The following is a 15,707-nucleotide window of genomic DNA, read 5'->3' on the forward strand; positions in this document are numbered from 1 at the left end:
ACCCTCAAGCAGAGCTACCTTCGAGCAATGGCTCACCTTTCTTCTTCAAGACAACCCCCCAAACCACGGGACAAACCGCCATGGATCCTCCGCCAGTGATCATACACCGTACCTCCTCCCCAAGCCCAATGTCTACCGCAGATAGTGATGTTATGAGACCCACTCCAAAGAAATCATCTTCTCTTCGCTCTCGACCTCATTCCTCATCCATCTCTTCGGTCCACTTTGAACCTCGTCAACATCCTTCCGCCTCGTCCCTCCGATCTCAGATCAGCTTACTCCAACAATCCATATCAGAGGATAGACAACTATCACCTCTCAAGACTCGCTCAACACCCGTCTTGGGATCATCCCCACCTTCGACGCTTTCGGCAACAGATCTGACGTCACCCTTGACTCAAGTCCCAGCACCAAACCTCTCCCCTAGACCTCGACCACAAAGACATTCGTCACAAGAAAGACGGGTAAGGAGCGAAGCGTATGGAGCTCCAGCCCAACATCGCATGTCTATGCCACCGCTCAAAAGACCATCCGTTGTGACTGGAGGATACGAGTCGACGACCGATGCCGATTCTTCTGATGATCGACCCAAAGGCGGTATGCCAAACTCACATTCACAGCCCCTCTTACAAGCCCCAGATAGTGACTCTGGAAGACGCAGAGCCCACAGCCTCATTGCTCACCATGACGGTAGTCGTAGTCCGAGCAGAGAGGGAAGCACCTCCGATCGCCTCAAGATCAGAACTAATGGTCTGGTAAAATCACCATTGGGATCACCGGGAGCATCGAGGACCCCTTCCACAGCTACCATCGGTGCTTCTCGCCCTCAAGCCGGTCCAAGCGGGTCTCGGGTCCCATCACAGTCTACTAAACATCCGTTCCCCAAGCCTGAAGCTCATTCAGCGACTTCAAGCCGTCATCCATCGACACGGATAAAAACCGAGGACGTACCTAGTCGCTCCACCTCGACTCGTCTACGAGAAGGGGAGAAGCATCATCGCGTTCACCGCACGGTGACCCCATCTTCCTCATCTGATAAGGGCAAACAGAGAGCTGCAGATGAACGTCCGTCGGGACTCGCTGCTGGCTTAGGCTTCATCGAACCAAAAGTTACACTCAGTGTCGGTATGTCCTCCTTACTCTCATTGTGATTGTACCTGACCAGTGACAGACCAGATCCACGCTCTGCTTGATGACACTGATCTCGCCTCCGCCGTCAGGATGATCAACACCAACCGTCTTGGTCCCACTTTGCGGCCGACTCTACCAGACCCGGTATCGTCTTTCTCGACCCAATCTTCATTCTCTGCCAACCCATCCGGACCGACTCCATTTCCCTCCCACACAGCCGAACCATATCTTGTCTCAGCCCCTCCAGCTTTGACCGAGGTTGATCATCATCGAGATCGTACCGTCAGCATGAGCAGTACCATCGCTCCGTACAACATAACCCCACGATCGGGTCAAAGGTCAAGTTTTGATCGACCCAGTATCGATCGGCGGACTCGGGACCGACGGATGAGTTCTGTTACAGGCGAGCCGCCGGAGGGTCATTTGCCGTTTACACATCATGTCCCTGTTTCGGATGTGATGGAGGATGAATCTGTGGACGGCAATGAGTCTGCTTCGCCTGATGAGCTCTCTTCAAAGCAAGTCAATGGGTCTTTGCGACGTTCAGGGTCGCTGGCCACACGGACGGTGACACCGGACAAGAAATCGCGATTCAGTCAGCTATTCAGTAGGAAAAAGAAGAAAAGTCCTGAGCGGACGAAGCCGATCGCACCACCGGTGGTGAAGCATGATCATCATGAACACAAAGATCACGCAGCCAAAGAGCGAGAAGAGGAAATACGTCGCTTAGAAAGAGAGCGAAGAGAAGCGGAGCTCGCACAAGAGCGTCGATTCCGCGCTCTCACACAAGTAGCCGCTCATCCTACGGCCGAGCGGTTGGCATACAAAGCGAGCTCACATTTGAGGGCGTACTACTCGCATGTCTATGACGGGGTCGAAGACCCTCCCCGACTGAACCCTCTTGCCGTATTACGTTGGAAGGAAAAGACGGAAATACAACGTGAAGCAAAGAAGCGATGGCAAGCTGAGCAAAGAAACCCTTCCCCGAATAAACAGGTATACCCTCACGCTATTCACTCAAGCCCTGTCAGTATGGATTCTCTTTCGAGAGTTCGAAGCTCGCTGGATAGCGCTCGACCTACTTCTCTTCAATCGCCTGTCAATCGGACTTCTCCCTTGAAGCCAAGACGAGAAACACCCAAAGAGCCTGCTCACGCTTGGCGATATACCGTGGACGATATAGAAGCTTACAAAGAAGCTGACGGGGTGGTTAATTACTTTATCCCTCCCCGACCCACTGTGGTGTTTTCTGACGACCCGATATCGGAGGGCGGTTCCAGACACGAGAGTTCTGCGGGAGAGAGCATGCGTAAACATGATTCTGCTAGACAGAGAGTCGTATCGGCATCCGTCTTATCGTTGGCCGACGTGGAACCCACCAGCACTGCCGGTAGTGTGGCACCGTTATCGCGCACGACGTCAATGGATCGACCCACTCGAAAGGAGCATCATTTCCATCGCTCTCATCAAAGTCTCGGAATGGTGGGTCCAGCTCCAGGATCTCTGAGCCAAGCGTTACGTGCACCGTTGGATATCATCAATCGTCGTCAGCGAGTTTCACCAGTTCGACATGACAAAGGCGAGGTTCATTCGGATCATCTACACATCCCTCTTCTTAGACACCAGCATGGGAGCGGTGAAGACGAACATTCGTCTCGTAGTCGATTGGCAGCATCGAAGTCGTTCTTCCAAGCTGCTCCCGTGACCAAGAGCAAAGAATTCATCAGACGGAATTATCACTCTCAAGGATCTTTGACCGATGATGAACACCGAGATCGGGAGTTTGGCTTTAAAAAGTTGTTCAAGGGTCAAGGTAGAGAAGAAAGAAGAATGTCGGCTCCGACAGAGGGTAATGACAAGGAGAATGGGACGAAGGAATCGGATAGGGAAACAAAAAGTCAATTGACGTCAAGACCGGTAGACACGGACACGATAAGACGAAGTGAGCGTGATAAGCGTACTCAAGCCAGAGTGGGAGAGATGGAGGCGGAGGTGTATGCTGCTAGGAAAGAGTGAGTCCAAAGTTCATTTTGTCACCCATGTATGCCTTCATGTAATAAAAAGAGTTACTAAATTCCCCCTCTTATTTTCGATATACCTTGTCGGAGGGTTTGCGCTGATATTTAGACACTTGCGTACGGCCAAAGAACGAATTGAACGTCTAGATCTCTCTTTGTCCAACATTAACGAAAGTATGCGACACTATCTTTCCCAAGCTGAGAGATTAAAACAAGGTCTTTCATCATCAGCAGGTATCGAAACACATTGGCCTTCTCTTTCACCTTTATTCAAACAATACATGAAACATCCACGAGTACCAAGTGAAGGTTATGGTGAATCTCAAGATGTGCTCTCTCCACTTAGAGATTCCGATTTAGATCGTAAAGTCGGTCGTTCTACATCTCGAACAAGATCACGTAGAAGAACAACAAACGCACCTTTACCTGCACTTTTCGAACCTACTTCAGGTCCTTGGTCATTATCTATATCTCCTTCGGTAAATTCATTTCAAAACCCTTTCGATCGTCTACAAACTTCATTAGATTCTGTCAAAGGAATCCAATCTCAAATGATGTCAGATCGTCAAAACACTACTTCAGTATTACAAGATTTAAATTCTGAAATAGAAGCTCTCATAAAACAAAAAGATGCAGTGAGAGCATGGACGAAAAGTGTTTTGGAAAAGAATAGATCTTTACAATCTACTTTAGAAACTTTGAGAAGAACTTCAAGAGGTAGTAGAGCAAGAATGGGTAGAATGAAAGATAGGATTTATGATGCTACTGCTAGAGGAGTTGCGGCACCTTTAGTCAGAAGTACTTTTGGTTTATTCGTTGCTGTTCAATATATAGTATTGAGACCTTTTGTTAGTACTTTGGAAAGTCCATTTAGAAGGTATCCGAGAGGAAGTTTGGTGGTGATTAGTGGTTTGATGGGGTTGTTAGCTTATTTTTATTATATAGGAGGGAAAGAAGTTTCCACTGTTTAATGAAAACGAATATCGTCTGGGAAGGTTATCACTACTATAGTACTGGAGTACTGGTACTACACGGACGATGGGATCGGTAAGAAAAGGCAAAGGGGAAAGTGGTGTACAACACATTTTTTTGTGATATACGAATAATGCAGCATTCAGCATGGTCATGATGGAGTATTTTATATGTGTTGCTGGTCCTCCCCCGGTCCTCGTCATTGTATGGCACCTTCCTCGGTCCGCTGCATGTTGCAGTACGAGCGAAGGCCAATGCCGTCATTGTATAATTTCTTCAAGTGATCCGTCTCAAAATATCCAACAGATGGGAACATCATGATCCTTCTAATCCATCCTCACTATCTCCAGATTCCTCATCATCCTCAACACCCTCATTCCGCCCGTCGTCATCTAAACCTTCAACATCTTTAACCGACATCCTAGCCCCTCGACCTTTTCCATATCCCACAGGACCTATATTCTCTCTCTCCTTCTCTCTATCTCCCACTGCTTCTTTCCAAGTGGTAAGAACCTCATTCAGTTTTTTCTGTACTTGGAGGATGGCGAAGGAAGATGATACGTAGTAACTTTCTTGGGATAAAGGGGTCTTCTCAACTTCTATGTTCGGATCTGATACATTTTCGGATGTCTCTAATTGGGTGGACGAGGGGAGATTGTATGTTGGTTCGATAGGTGGTCGATCAGACGGTGCGGTTGATGAGAGAGGGTTGGTATATGGCTCAGAATGGGATTGACTGGAAGAAGTAGATGTGGAAGGGGTATTTGAAGAAGTCGTTGTAGATGCTGGAGAGATGGGAAGAATCGGGAGAAGGATTTGACCTGATTTAGGACCTATTCCCGGTGTTCCCACGGGAGGATTTATATGATAAGATATGACTATTTCAAACATTATACAACCTTCAACCTTGATCTCAGCATTCTCACCGGGATCAGATAGCCCTATGACACTTACTATGACAAAGTGTAGTGGTGTTTTGGGCAGATATGAGAGAAATGACAGGAGTGACACGAAAAAAAACGCGTCCATCTCTTTCCACCGTACTCTTTCAACATTCGACTTTCGTTTCATTGCCTTCTCACTTGATCTTATACCTCATTCTACTCAGCACGTAGAATACTTACAGAGTCACTCGCTGGATCCTGAAACGGTATACTTACAGTCAGTAAAGATGCAGATGACTCCTGAAGATGATATCGTCGACTTGGAAGCTCAAGCTAGGAATAGGGTCATCAACGAGGTGAGTTCTATACTATCCTTCCTTCATCCTTACCCTCATCTGTACTTTCGCTCCATGTCTCCATCCATTGTTTCATCTACATCTAGACATATCCCCCTAGTTATATGTGATGATATGAGGCATCGAACGTGTTTTCTTGATACCCTCACCACCTTGCGAACTTTCAGTTTGACCAAAAATGACTGACGTGACGAGAGCGAGGGAGGGAGGAAGATGAGGGAAGGATAACGCTGATGAACAGGAATACAAAGTTTGGAAGAAAAAGTTAGCTCATGCCCATCCCCATGATGGAGGAAGCTAACACTTTCTCAGTACACCATTTTTATATGATACAGTCATCACACATGCTCTTACTTGGCCAAGTTTGACATGTCAATGGTTACCTGATATGGAGACGTGAGTTCTGTTTTTATTCTTGTTGAGTAATCACTAGAATCAAAGTGTTATTTAATCGGAACTGATTTTTCAGTCCAAAAGATGCAGATTACACAATCCATAGGATCATACTTGGCACACACACATCTGGTCAGACCCCAAATCATTTGATGATAGCAGAGGTCTTGTTACCTAAAGTTTCGGTGGAGAAGACGAGAGAAGAAGTGGCTGATATGTATGATGAAGAAAGGCAAGGTACGTTTCATGATCTTCTCTTTATTCCGCGCCTCTCTTCACCAACCCTCCGCTGGTTTTTGTCACTTCCCAAACCTTAATCACCTCTTAGTCGGTGGAAATCACCCTTTGAGAAATTGTTCAGAAGGGTATTGTGTGTATAATAGTTGATGAGAAATGGTGATTGCTCATTTATCTAGAACTAGGATCACACACTAAATCACCCGTACGAGTCAGAGTCAAACAGACTATCCACCACGATGGAGAAGTCAACAAAGCACGTTACATGCCACAAAACCCAGATTTGATAGCTACCAAAACTCCCAAAGGCGAAGTGTACATTTTCGATCGGACAAAACACGAAAGCAAGGCTCCGGTAGGGGGAGAATGTAAACCTGATATCCGATTGAAAGGAATGTCGAAAGAGGGATTCGGGTTAAGTTGGAGTCCAATGGCTGAGGGACATATTTTGAGTTCGGGAGAGGATGGGTTTGTAGCTCATTGGTGAGTCATCTTAATGATATAACAGAACAATCCAAGCACAAAAGCACAAGATATGGGCAGCTCTGTTTCAGAAGTTGAAACTCAACGAAGAGTGAGAAAGTCGGGATGAGAAGCTGTAATGCTGGGAGAGTTGAAGATGTTTTTTTCTCCAAGTGTTTTTTGAGAGGAAAGGGTGCAAAATATGGACGAGAGGATGTGGTGACTCACGAATAGGGATATCCAAGCGTATGACAAAAAAGATCCTTCACTTCAACCTCTGAGGAAATATACCGGTCATTCTTCCAATGTCAGTGCCGTAGACTGGCATCCATTCAACGGGAATCTCTTTGGTTCAGTAGGGGATGATTGTCACTTCATGCTGTGAGTGTTTATCTGCGGTTCTTTTTTGAACTTTCCAAGTGTACCACAACCCAGTCCAGCTCCGTTGAAGAAGAAAGTGAGACTTGGTGTTAGATGTCATGACTGACCTGCAGCTGGGACACAAGAAGTGAAATAACTTCAAAACCTAGTCAGAAGGTTGAAGCACATGCGGAAGATGTCAATTGTCTTGCTTTCGCACCTAGCAGTGAACATCTCGTATTGACTGGGTCTAACGATAAGGTTTGTGACTTCCATCTATCCCTCCAGTCTTACTCCTTCACTTTCTTCCCCTATTTCACATTTCATGGCTTCTCGCTTCTTATCCATGGGTTGTTGAAGACCGAAATCAAGAGAAGAAGAATTCAGAAAAGGATGAGTGAAACTAAACAACGTCCAGACTATCGCACTATGGGATCTACGAAAACTCGGTCAAAAACTTCATTCCTTCGAAGCTCATAAAGGTGCAGTCACAGAAGTAGTTTGGTCACCTCATTCCGCCATTCATTTCGCTTCCGCCTCGGCAGATCGTCGTGTACATATTTGGAATATGGATGCTATAGGTGAAGAACAAACTCCAGATGATGCTGAAGATGGACCTCCTGAATTATTATTCGTACATGGTGGACATACTTCTAAACCTGGTGATATAAGTTGGAGTTCTTCAGCTAGATGGCATATAGCAACTACTACAGAAGATAATATACTTCAGATTTGGGAACCTAGTAGACATATTCGTACTCCTGCGGATGGTGTGATAGATGCTATGGAATTGGAGTAGGGGTTTGGGTCGGGATAGGTGTTGAATGAATGGTTCCATGTTTACACTGGATATATTATGAAGGTCAAATGAGTTGGTAAGGTTTGGATTGATCATGTTGAAAAGTTGGTATAGCATGCATGTCGTTTTACATTTACATTTACATTTATTATTTATTATTTATATTTATATTTGTGATGGGTATGATGGATGCAAGGTATGGAGAAAAAGACAAGATTGGTGACAATGTGATTATTATGGTTGTACCAGCTAAGGCAGAAAGCTGCTTAATTTTGGTCGAGTGATGATATGTGAAAGATAAATCGTGGAGCTTGTGGGTTGTGTAAAGTGTGTAAAGCATAAAGAATTGGAATGGATTGGATTGGATTGGATTGGATTGGAGTGTGAGAGAAGAGTAAGATAAGAGGAAAAAGATGATATCTCTCAATGTGATTGAATCGATTTCAATCTAGTAGCCAAACGACCTTTAGGTAAAGAAATCATGTTCCACTTTGGTAAATGTTCTAAACCACCTCCAGAAATTACTACCTCTTCCCAAACTTGATCAACGTCGAAAAGATCGATGAATTGTTGATCTACAGCTCGAGATTTAGGGAAAGAAAACCGACGATATTCGTCAAAGATAGATGTGAGTGACCAAGATTGAATTCGACGGATACAACCTATCAGACAGCCGGTACGGTGCTATATATCAGCTCTTTGTCTCTACCCACCTTCTACTTGGTTTTCTTCATGTTCATATGTTATCCCGCATGTTTTGGGTGTAGCACGTGACGCTTGATTGGAGTTCGGTTTCGCGATAGTCTGGAAGGGTGCATGAGGATAGAAGGTAGAGAATGGTAGGATGGAGGTACATTGGATTAGGATTGAGACGACCAGGTGGGAAGGGAGTGAGGATTGATGACTGGTGATTGAGAGAAAAGAAAGAAAAACTCACCTTGCCTTTATTACAATGAATCAGGATCGGGTGATTCCTCTGGTCCAAGACGGTCACCAAGGCAGATCGAATGACATGTTCGGGGATATTGTCGAATGGTTCCTGGTGATCAGTAAGAGGAACATTCCTCGAATAATGAGGAGGGGAAGAGATGGGTGATGCTTGGTTGAGATATATTGGTTTTCTTGGGAAAGTGACGATGAGTGTCAGTGGGATGAAGAGCTTGATTAAACCCACTTTATTCCCTGGGATACCAAATTGCATAAATTGAATATCTTGTGATTGACACCATGACAAATTGGCCTCTGGGTAATCTTCCAACACAAGAGTTCTACTTATCAGTCATCACTCCCTACTTGATCATCCCCGTTTCCGTTTCCAACCCTCATACGTATATGCACTGTCACCCGACATATGACCCATCATCAGTCTAAGAATATGTGATAGTCTCAAGAGTCGTTGAAATAGAACAACGAGCCAATATGAGAAAAAGGATCATGAATGATGATATCATTAAAACACTCACAAAACCGTTTTCAACTGTAATGTCTCCATGAATCCGAAATTACGTTTCAAAGGAAAACCAGATCGATAAACACCTTTACAAACGGTGGCAAAGTTATCTGGCGGTACCAAATCCTCCACTATCACCGGTACACTAGGAGGTGGTAAGTAAAGAGGTTGAGGACCAGGATGTACAGTAGCTAAAGCAGTAGGTGAAGGTGGATGAGAAATCATATGACTTCTTATCCTAGCTAAAAAAGCAGGCATTTGTTTTGATTCACCTTCATCTTCTTCTGATATGTGTATTTCCGGTTCATCGTCCATATGATCTTCTTCATCCTCGGATATATCATAGGTTTCTTCTTCGTCAAGTTCGACAGATATTTCATCTATTTGAGAGGTTTTATGAGTTGATGAAGAATGATCACGAGGTTGAGATATTGTGGATGGAGAAGAATTGGTGGATGGAGTTGTGGAAGGATGAGAAGGGGAAAAGGAAGAATGTGATGATGTGGTTGACATGATTACGACCGTTGATATTAATCAAATGGTTGTTGCTATTGTTGAATGCTTGAACCTCACCGAGGGGTCATGCTCGGTGTTCTTGAGAGTAAACCAGGGGTGGATAAACCCCTGGGATGGGAAAGAAAGAGATCAAGTATAACACATGAATAAATGTGGATGTAAAGTGTGATTTCTCCATGTCGTAACTTCGTCTCGTTTACTTACCTCTTTAGCGGACAAAGTCATACTCCTCCTTCCCCTTTTTACCATCAGGTTGCCTCACGACCATCGTCATTGTGTACATTCCCACTTTTTCCTTCTTTCTCGTACTTTCTTTCAGATACCCAGCAGTTGGGAAAAACGTAAAAGCGTTTGGTGTAAGATGATCGTTCCATTGAAAATCAAAACTCCACTTTTAGATCTCAAACCTCTCACCCCTGAAGTATGTCCACTTCTTACCCTCTCACCTTATGCAAAGTTGAGCTAAATGGTAGGATGTTCCCTCACCAGATTCACCAGAGTTTTGTGCCTTTCTCGATACCTACTTTACCTACGGAGAGACCTTGGCAGGAACCATGGAGTAAGCTATAATTCATCTTCGATCTGATGATGACTGATGAAGAAGTAAATGGAAGAAGCATAGTGTTAAATGTGATGGAACTGTACAGATTGTCAACCTCCATAACTCTGCTGGATGTTTAGAGGTGGGTTCTACCCTTTTTTTCATCTCCTATCTCAATTGTTCCTCTTGACAATGGACATCCCTCCACCTTTACACTTGACTCGCACCACTCGCACCTACATTTCCCTTCATGTTCATCTACTGAACCACTCCCACTACCCTTCCGGCTCGATGAATGTCGATACAGTTGACTCACACATAGGCCAAGAAACAACTAGGTATCAAAGAATACTGGTGTGGTCGTATCTCCATTCACACATCTCAATCTATTCGTCAAATCGAACATCCCCTACCTCGACGAAGTTCATCACAATATAACCCTCTCACACTCGTACATGCCATTTCTCATTCTTTGCATCTTGATACTCCTTCCTCCACGACTTCACCTGGTGCACCGGAAGAACCACACCGTCGTCAGCCGCCGATCAATGGCGATGGCAACGAGTCGAATTTACATGCTATAGTCGAAGATGAGGTGGATGAACAGACCAGACAGGCTAAAGTCATGAACGACGCCCCGGAGACATTGTATGAGAGGTTTAGAAGAGGTTTGCTGGAGTATCATTCCGAGGTGAGTCATGTGTCACTGTGACTATTCCCCGACCTATGTGTCAGGAAACAAACCATGAAATCACTCAAGGGAGATGGGGGAATGGGTTCGGGGAAAAGATAAGAGAAAAGGACAATGAATGGCGGAACTGATTAACAGAATGAACGGGAATATATCGAATCGTGTAGAGAGACGGAATGTTTACAAGTCTTTCAACCACACGTCGCTGAAGTTTGGCGTTTAACATATAAAACACCACCACCTACGAACCCACGAACCTTTGTGGTTTTGTTATTGTCCCGAGAATTGAAAACGGATCCTAAAGGCCAAAGAGAGTTCATGAATAGTAAGTGTACTTTTCCTCACCTCCATCCCTTACTGTCCTTTGTCATTTGGGGTTGCTAGGTAGAGGAGAGGCAAGTCGGGTGAATGTTGAATGTTGATATCAGTCTCGATACCTTTCGACCACCCGAATTGCCCTCCTAAACAAGGAGGTGAAAAGTCACGCGTACGCGGGGCATACGTTTCCGTCGAACGGGTTAGAGAACTGGACGAAGGTACCAAGGTAGAATGGAAAATGGCTACGAGTTCTGATGCTGGAGGTGGGTCAATCTGCTTCTTGAATATATCAGTAGAAGTACTGATTTTAAGGTAATGTGCTACGATTCATGACTAATGCTTCTTTACCTGGAAAGATTGCGGAAGACGTTCCTTCGTTTCTCAAATGGATGGTGAGTTTTGACCTTCTGCCAACTCTCTTTCCATGATGTAATCTGCGCTGGGAAGATCATCTTGTTGATGTTCTCAGGTAAGACGTTTCCCTCAAGGAGGAGAAGTCGCATCGCATCCCGCATCGGCATGAATGACGATCGGAATGACCTAGACGATTCATGTTTGCGTAGTACCCAGGGTATCATATGCATACGTTCCTTGTTTCTGCTTTCCATGAATGCTCTTGGTGCATGGTGTGTTTGTGAGTAGACCTTTATCGTTGACCTCTACACAATGACATCGTTCCCCCGGTGTCGAGGTCGAAGACGAGAGGGGAGGAAGAATGGTAGGGACAATTTCCGAGACGGATGATGGTGCTTTAGAGCTCATCGGAAAAACGGTTTTTGATACCTAATAGTTCTACGTCAAAGACGAGTGTAGCAGAAGGGGGTATGACAGGTGGATGACCTCTGACGCCTGGATATGAGTAGGGTGATTTAACGTATTTGTTCATTTGGGTGGGTAACTGAAAGTCTCTGACTTTTTGGACAAAATGAAGAGGAAATAATGAGGTGGGCAGCTTTACAGATGATATTCGAGTGATTTTAACCAGCCAAAAACATAGATAGATGAGATGGTTAGAATATGGAAGTGATAGATGAAATATATGGATTGGCAATGATAGTTTGAATTAAAACGGTAGAAAGGATAAGTCAAGAAAGGGTTTACCATCAAGATGAGAAGGAAAAGAAACTTATACTAAACTCACCATAAGCAAGTTCAGAAGGAATGGTAAGTCTACGTTTTTCCGATACACACATATCGAGTAAACCTTGATCCCAACCTTTTATAACTTGACCAGCTCCGACTGATTTATGTCAGTTTGTATTCCAATACCTCATAACCTCATAACCTCATAAATCTCTCTTCAGACCATGTCAAGTCTTAGTGAATGATATTTGTTAATGGATAATCGTCCTTCCCATCTTATGAAGTTTATCGTCAAAGATCAAACCCTGCTTGCCCCCCCTTCTCCTTCCCACTTTTTCTATCTGGACGAATGTCAATCTTGAAGATCTTCAAGAGGAAGATGATTGGATGAATTTGGGATCGTAATGAATTCTTTTATAATTTTCTTTCATTCATTCATCTTGACAAATGACAATCTTAGAGATTTTCAAGAAGAAGATAGTTGGATGAATTTGGGATAGTCATAAATAAAAAAAAACTTGACTCACGTGTAAATTCAAAAGGTTGATTACGATCAAGAGAAGAATCGAATTTACTTCCATCTGACGCTAACGTTCCTGTATAACTACAAGTCAGCTCATCCATCTGAGATGATCATCGGGGATATTGCGGAAACGCAGCATCAAAATTTACTTTGTTGGGCACACAGGATAGGAATGAAATGATAAAGTTCATATTGACTTGATGGAAAGGAGTATTTGAGTTAGTAGTAAAGAGGATGTTGATAAAGTAAATAGCACGACATTTGAAAGAGAATAGAAGATGGAATCTATACAGGGGTTGAGGGGGAGGAATCAGGAAGAAGGAAGAGAAATAGTATGTATGAAGACGTAGGTCGACTCACTGCATACTCAATTTATCACCTTTTCTAGTTTTCAAAGGACATTCATCAGGTTTATACTTTACACCGATTTTCAGTTTCTCACTTTGGTCTTTCCCCATTACTCCTAAGGTAAGACAAATTGTCAAGAGATATAAGAGGAATGTGGGGATGACCATCTTTCTTGATTTGTCCTGATTCGTATTTAGTAGTTTTCCCTAAACGCAGCTTTAATTCTAGTCAAGTTGATGGTATGTTTATGTCGTTCGGTGGTCCGAGGAAAGTTGATCTAGGTTAATGTTTTGAGTAGAAAGATTGGTAAAGAAAGGGAAAGTGAGGAGTTAAAGGGAAAGATGGAAGGATGGAAGTAGTAGACGCACGCGTCGAGGACTTTCTGTCTTCAGCTTGTACTGACCAGATTTCAGACGTCACCACGTGAAAGAGGTGTCAGCCAAATCAGCAAGGAAGACCCCAGTGTTGGTACGACAAGTTGGGTCGAGCTTTTGTCCGAATTCAGATAATTTCATCATGCTACATACGCTACAACCAAGCTGCACTTCCCCCCTAAGTTAGCCTAACCCCTCCTATCCAACCTCCGGTTGATCCCACCTAACAAAGTCTTGATGATCAACCCCGCCGTCATCTCCCTTCCGTCGTATGGTACAGTATCTACCATATCTCTGATCCCATGAGCAGAAGATAAACCGTCGTCCAATTCTTGTAATGCTTCTCTAGCCTTTTCATCAGCTCGTTACTCTTTCACTGACACTTCCAATGCCGATACGACATGAGCTGAAAAAGAAATGCACTCCGACGACTGCATACGCCCAGATCGTGTCACCATCACCATCTCATATGGGCCGGCAAGAAGAGCAATCCGTGGACATGTCCACCCGACATATACCCAGGGCTGACAGTTGGGCGTTAGTGACTTGTAGGAGAAAGAGGGAAGGGAAATGAATGAAATCAGAAAAATCAATAGTCACTCACTTCTGCATCATCCCCAATTTGTAGAAATTGTACCCCCACTTGACTAAGAGGATATTCTCCTCTATCCAACCTTTTGGCAATACTAATCAACACACTCTCCGGATCATCCGTAGGGGCTGTCTCCAGTAATTCATCGCGGGATAAGGAAGGATCAGAATTCAAGAGTCGATTACGGGTGACGATGGGACGAGAGAAAACTGTGTCAGCTCAGACTAATCTATCTTATCAATCGATGCAACTCACCACCGTCAGTGACCACGATGAGGTTCATAGGTTTTACATGACCTTCTTGAGCATCTGTAGAAACAGAGTATCGTTCGAGACGAGCCATGTAATCACGGAGTATGGCTTCCAACCTCAGACCGGTTCTATGGGTCAATTCCATCTGTCATGTAGCAAAAGGATGAAGAGAAGTGGAGCAGAGAAAATGCTCACGGTGTAGGTCCCTTAGGTTCCAAACCGGCAAAAAGATCTTCGACATCGGCAGCGGTCTGATGTCATTCAGCATTTGGACTTCTAAGATATAGCTGGGCAGTGACTCCAATAGTGACACAGTCGAGCGGGGATTGCAGGTATGGATATACGCTGATAAAATGTCACGTGGAGATGGATGAGAGATGGACGAGACGAGAAAACTCACCCGCAACTCCTTACCCACACGTTTGGAATTAACAAAATAAATATCCACACCGTTCTCATCATACCCTGCAGCTATCTCAGCCACTTCCATCAAAGCTTTCTTCGCCTCTTCCCATCTTTGCCCGCACATAGAAGTGGAGTCATCCACTAGACTGTCAGCTCGTAAAGATGAGGAGTTATCAACTGACCTAAGAAAATGGTATCAAATTCCCTCAACGTCTCTAACGGATCTTCCCCATCCACTCGCGTTGTCATTGAGAGTCTTCTACTTGACGAAGGGATTGGTGCCGGAGCAGTCAAAGCTGAAATTTGCTGATCAGGGGGCGGTGTGGGAGATATGAACTGCGCGGGAGCAGTCATAGGTGGTTGTAAGTTCGTAGGGGGTTCTTGATCCCACGTAAATCCTGAAGAGACAGGACGTGAGGAAGGAGGTCTGGCGGGTAATCTTGGAGGACTCATAGGTGATTGAGGGGAGAGAACCGATTCAGGAATGGGCATCGTATCTGGCCATACTGTAGCTGGAGGAGTGACGATTCTCAAATGTGCTGGAGGTGGACCTTCAGGAGGAGTGTATCTCGGTGTCTCCTGTTGAAGGGGTAATGATCTTGACGATTGTGCAGGAGGTGAGAAATTATGTGAAGTATATTGTGAACCTGGTCTATCTCGTGATGAACTAGAGGAAGTTACTCTCCTCCTTTCTGGTTGTCGAGGAGGTGAAGGTTGTAGTAATTCTCCAGGATAACCTTGATCTTCTTGGATCTCTTCTCTTTCGGAAGATGATAAGAAAGGATTGTTACTCTGTAATTGTGATCCATTCCTATCAAGCAATGACTCATCTTGCGTTTGTCCTTGATGATCTCCTATAAGGCCTTGTTCCCATCCACCAGGAATAGTCAAACCTGCCAAATCATTTGTCAAAGAGGAAGTGGCTTCACTAACGACCCTTCTCTGAGGAGGTGGACCGGGTGGGGGATCATAAGAGATTGTTCTTCTTGAACTAGGACCAGC

At 44.6% G+C, this 15,707-nt stretch overlaps 7 protein-coding genes across 7 annotated transcripts; 3 read left to right on the forward strand and 4 right to left on the reverse strand.

Annotated features, from left to right (window-relative positions):
* Nucleotides 1-128: 128 nt before the first annotated feature.
* TREMEDRAFT_60485 (uncharacterized protein) lies at nt 129-4,120 on the forward strand (the record flags this gene model as incomplete). Its single annotated transcript, XM_007002775.1, has 3 exons — nt 129-1,125; nt 1,166-3,143; nt 3,259-4,120. 3 exons carry the CDS (start codon nt 129-131, stop codon nt 4,118-4,120), a joined length of 3,837 nt encoding a protein of 1,278 aa, XP_007002837.1.
* A 316-nt stretch (nt 4,121-4,436) lies between these two features.
* TREMEDRAFT_60486 (uncharacterized protein) lies at nt 4,437-5,012 on the reverse strand (the record flags this gene model as incomplete). The annotated part of the gene is made up of 1 exon (XM_007002776.1): nt 4,437-5,012. The coding sequence occupies one exon, from the start codon at nt 5,010-5,012 to the stop codon at nt 4,437-4,439; it is 576 nt and encodes a 191-aa protein (XP_007002838.1).
* A 280-nt stretch (nt 5,013-5,292) lies between these two features.
* On the forward strand, nt 5,293-7,612 carry TREMEDRAFT_60487 (uncharacterized protein; the record flags this gene model as incomplete). Its single annotated transcript, XM_007002777.1, has 8 exons — nt 5,293-5,361; nt 5,603-5,625; nt 5,674-5,757; nt 5,831-5,991; nt 6,171-6,474; nt 6,688-6,834; nt 6,948-7,074; nt 7,232-7,612. The coding sequence occupies 8 exons, from the start codon at nt 5,293-5,295 to the stop codon at nt 7,610-7,612; spliced, it is 1,296 nt and encodes a 431-aa protein (XP_007002839.1).
* A 423-nt stretch (nt 7,613-8,035) lies between these two features.
* On the reverse strand, nt 8,036-9,287 carry TREMEDRAFT_26965 (uncharacterized protein; the record flags this gene model as incomplete). The annotated part of the gene is made up of 4 exons (XM_007002211.1): nt 8,036-8,296; nt 8,550-8,651; nt 8,787-8,880; nt 9,076-9,287. 4 exons carry the CDS (start codon nt 9,285-9,287, stop codon nt 8,036-8,038), a joined length of 669 nt encoding a protein of 222 aa, XP_007002273.1.
* Nucleotides 9,288-9,806: 519 nt separating this feature from the next.
* On the forward strand, nt 9,807-11,728 carry TREMEDRAFT_37931 (uncharacterized protein). The gene is made up of 8 exons (XM_007002438.1): nt 9,807-9,999; nt 10,052-10,137; nt 10,183-10,261; nt 10,442-10,810; nt 10,949-11,135; nt 11,239-11,391; nt 11,441-11,520; nt 11,598-11,728. Exons 1-8 carry the CDS (start codon nt 9,940-9,942, stop codon nt 11,649-11,651), a joined length of 1,068 nt encoding a protein of 355 aa, XP_007002500.1. The 5' UTR covers nt 9,807-9,939; the 3' UTR covers nt 11,652-11,728.
* A 151-nt stretch (nt 11,729-11,879) lies between these two features.
* TREMEDRAFT_27339 (uncharacterized protein) lies at nt 11,880-13,192 on the reverse strand (the record flags this gene model as incomplete). Its single annotated transcript, XM_007002280.1, has 4 exons — nt 11,880-11,977; nt 12,270-12,368; nt 12,739-12,815; nt 13,095-13,192. The coding sequence occupies 4 exons, from the start codon at nt 13,190-13,192 to the stop codon at nt 11,880-11,882; spliced, it is 372 nt and encodes a 123-aa protein (XP_007002342.1).
* Nucleotides 13,193-13,644: 452 nt separating this feature from the next.
* On the reverse strand, nt 13,645-14,829 carry TREMEDRAFT_27266 (uncharacterized protein; the record flags this gene model as incomplete). The annotated part of the gene is made up of 5 exons (XM_007002266.1): nt 13,645-13,806; nt 14,061-14,176; nt 14,304-14,428; nt 14,496-14,551; nt 14,701-14,829. 5 exons carry the CDS (start codon nt 14,827-14,829, stop codon nt 13,645-13,647), a joined length of 588 nt encoding a protein of 195 aa, XP_007002328.1.
* Nucleotides 14,830-15,707: the final 878 nt, after the last annotated feature.

The sequence above is a fragment of the Tremella mesenterica genome (genome assembly GCF_000271645.1).
Source record: "Tremella mesenterica DSM 1558 unplaced genomic scaffold TREMEscaffold_2, whole genome shotgun sequence".
NCBI lineage: Eukaryota > Fungi > Basidiomycota > Tremellomycetes > Tremellales > Tremellaceae > Tremella > Tremella mesenterica.

Coding starts and splice junctions, on each gene's coding strand:
- TREMEDRAFT_37931 (XM_007002438.1), top strand. CDS start 9,940: ATGATCGTTCCATTGAAAATCAAAACTCCACTTTTAGATCTCAAACCT. Junction 10,138..10,182: donor ACCTTGGCAGGAACCATGGA/GTAAGCTATAAT, acceptor CTGATGAAGAAG/TAAATGGAAGAAGCATAGTG. Junction 10,811..10,948: donor TGCTGGAGTATCATTCCGAG/GTGAGTCATGTG, acceptor ACTGATTAACAG/AATGAACGGGAATATATCGA.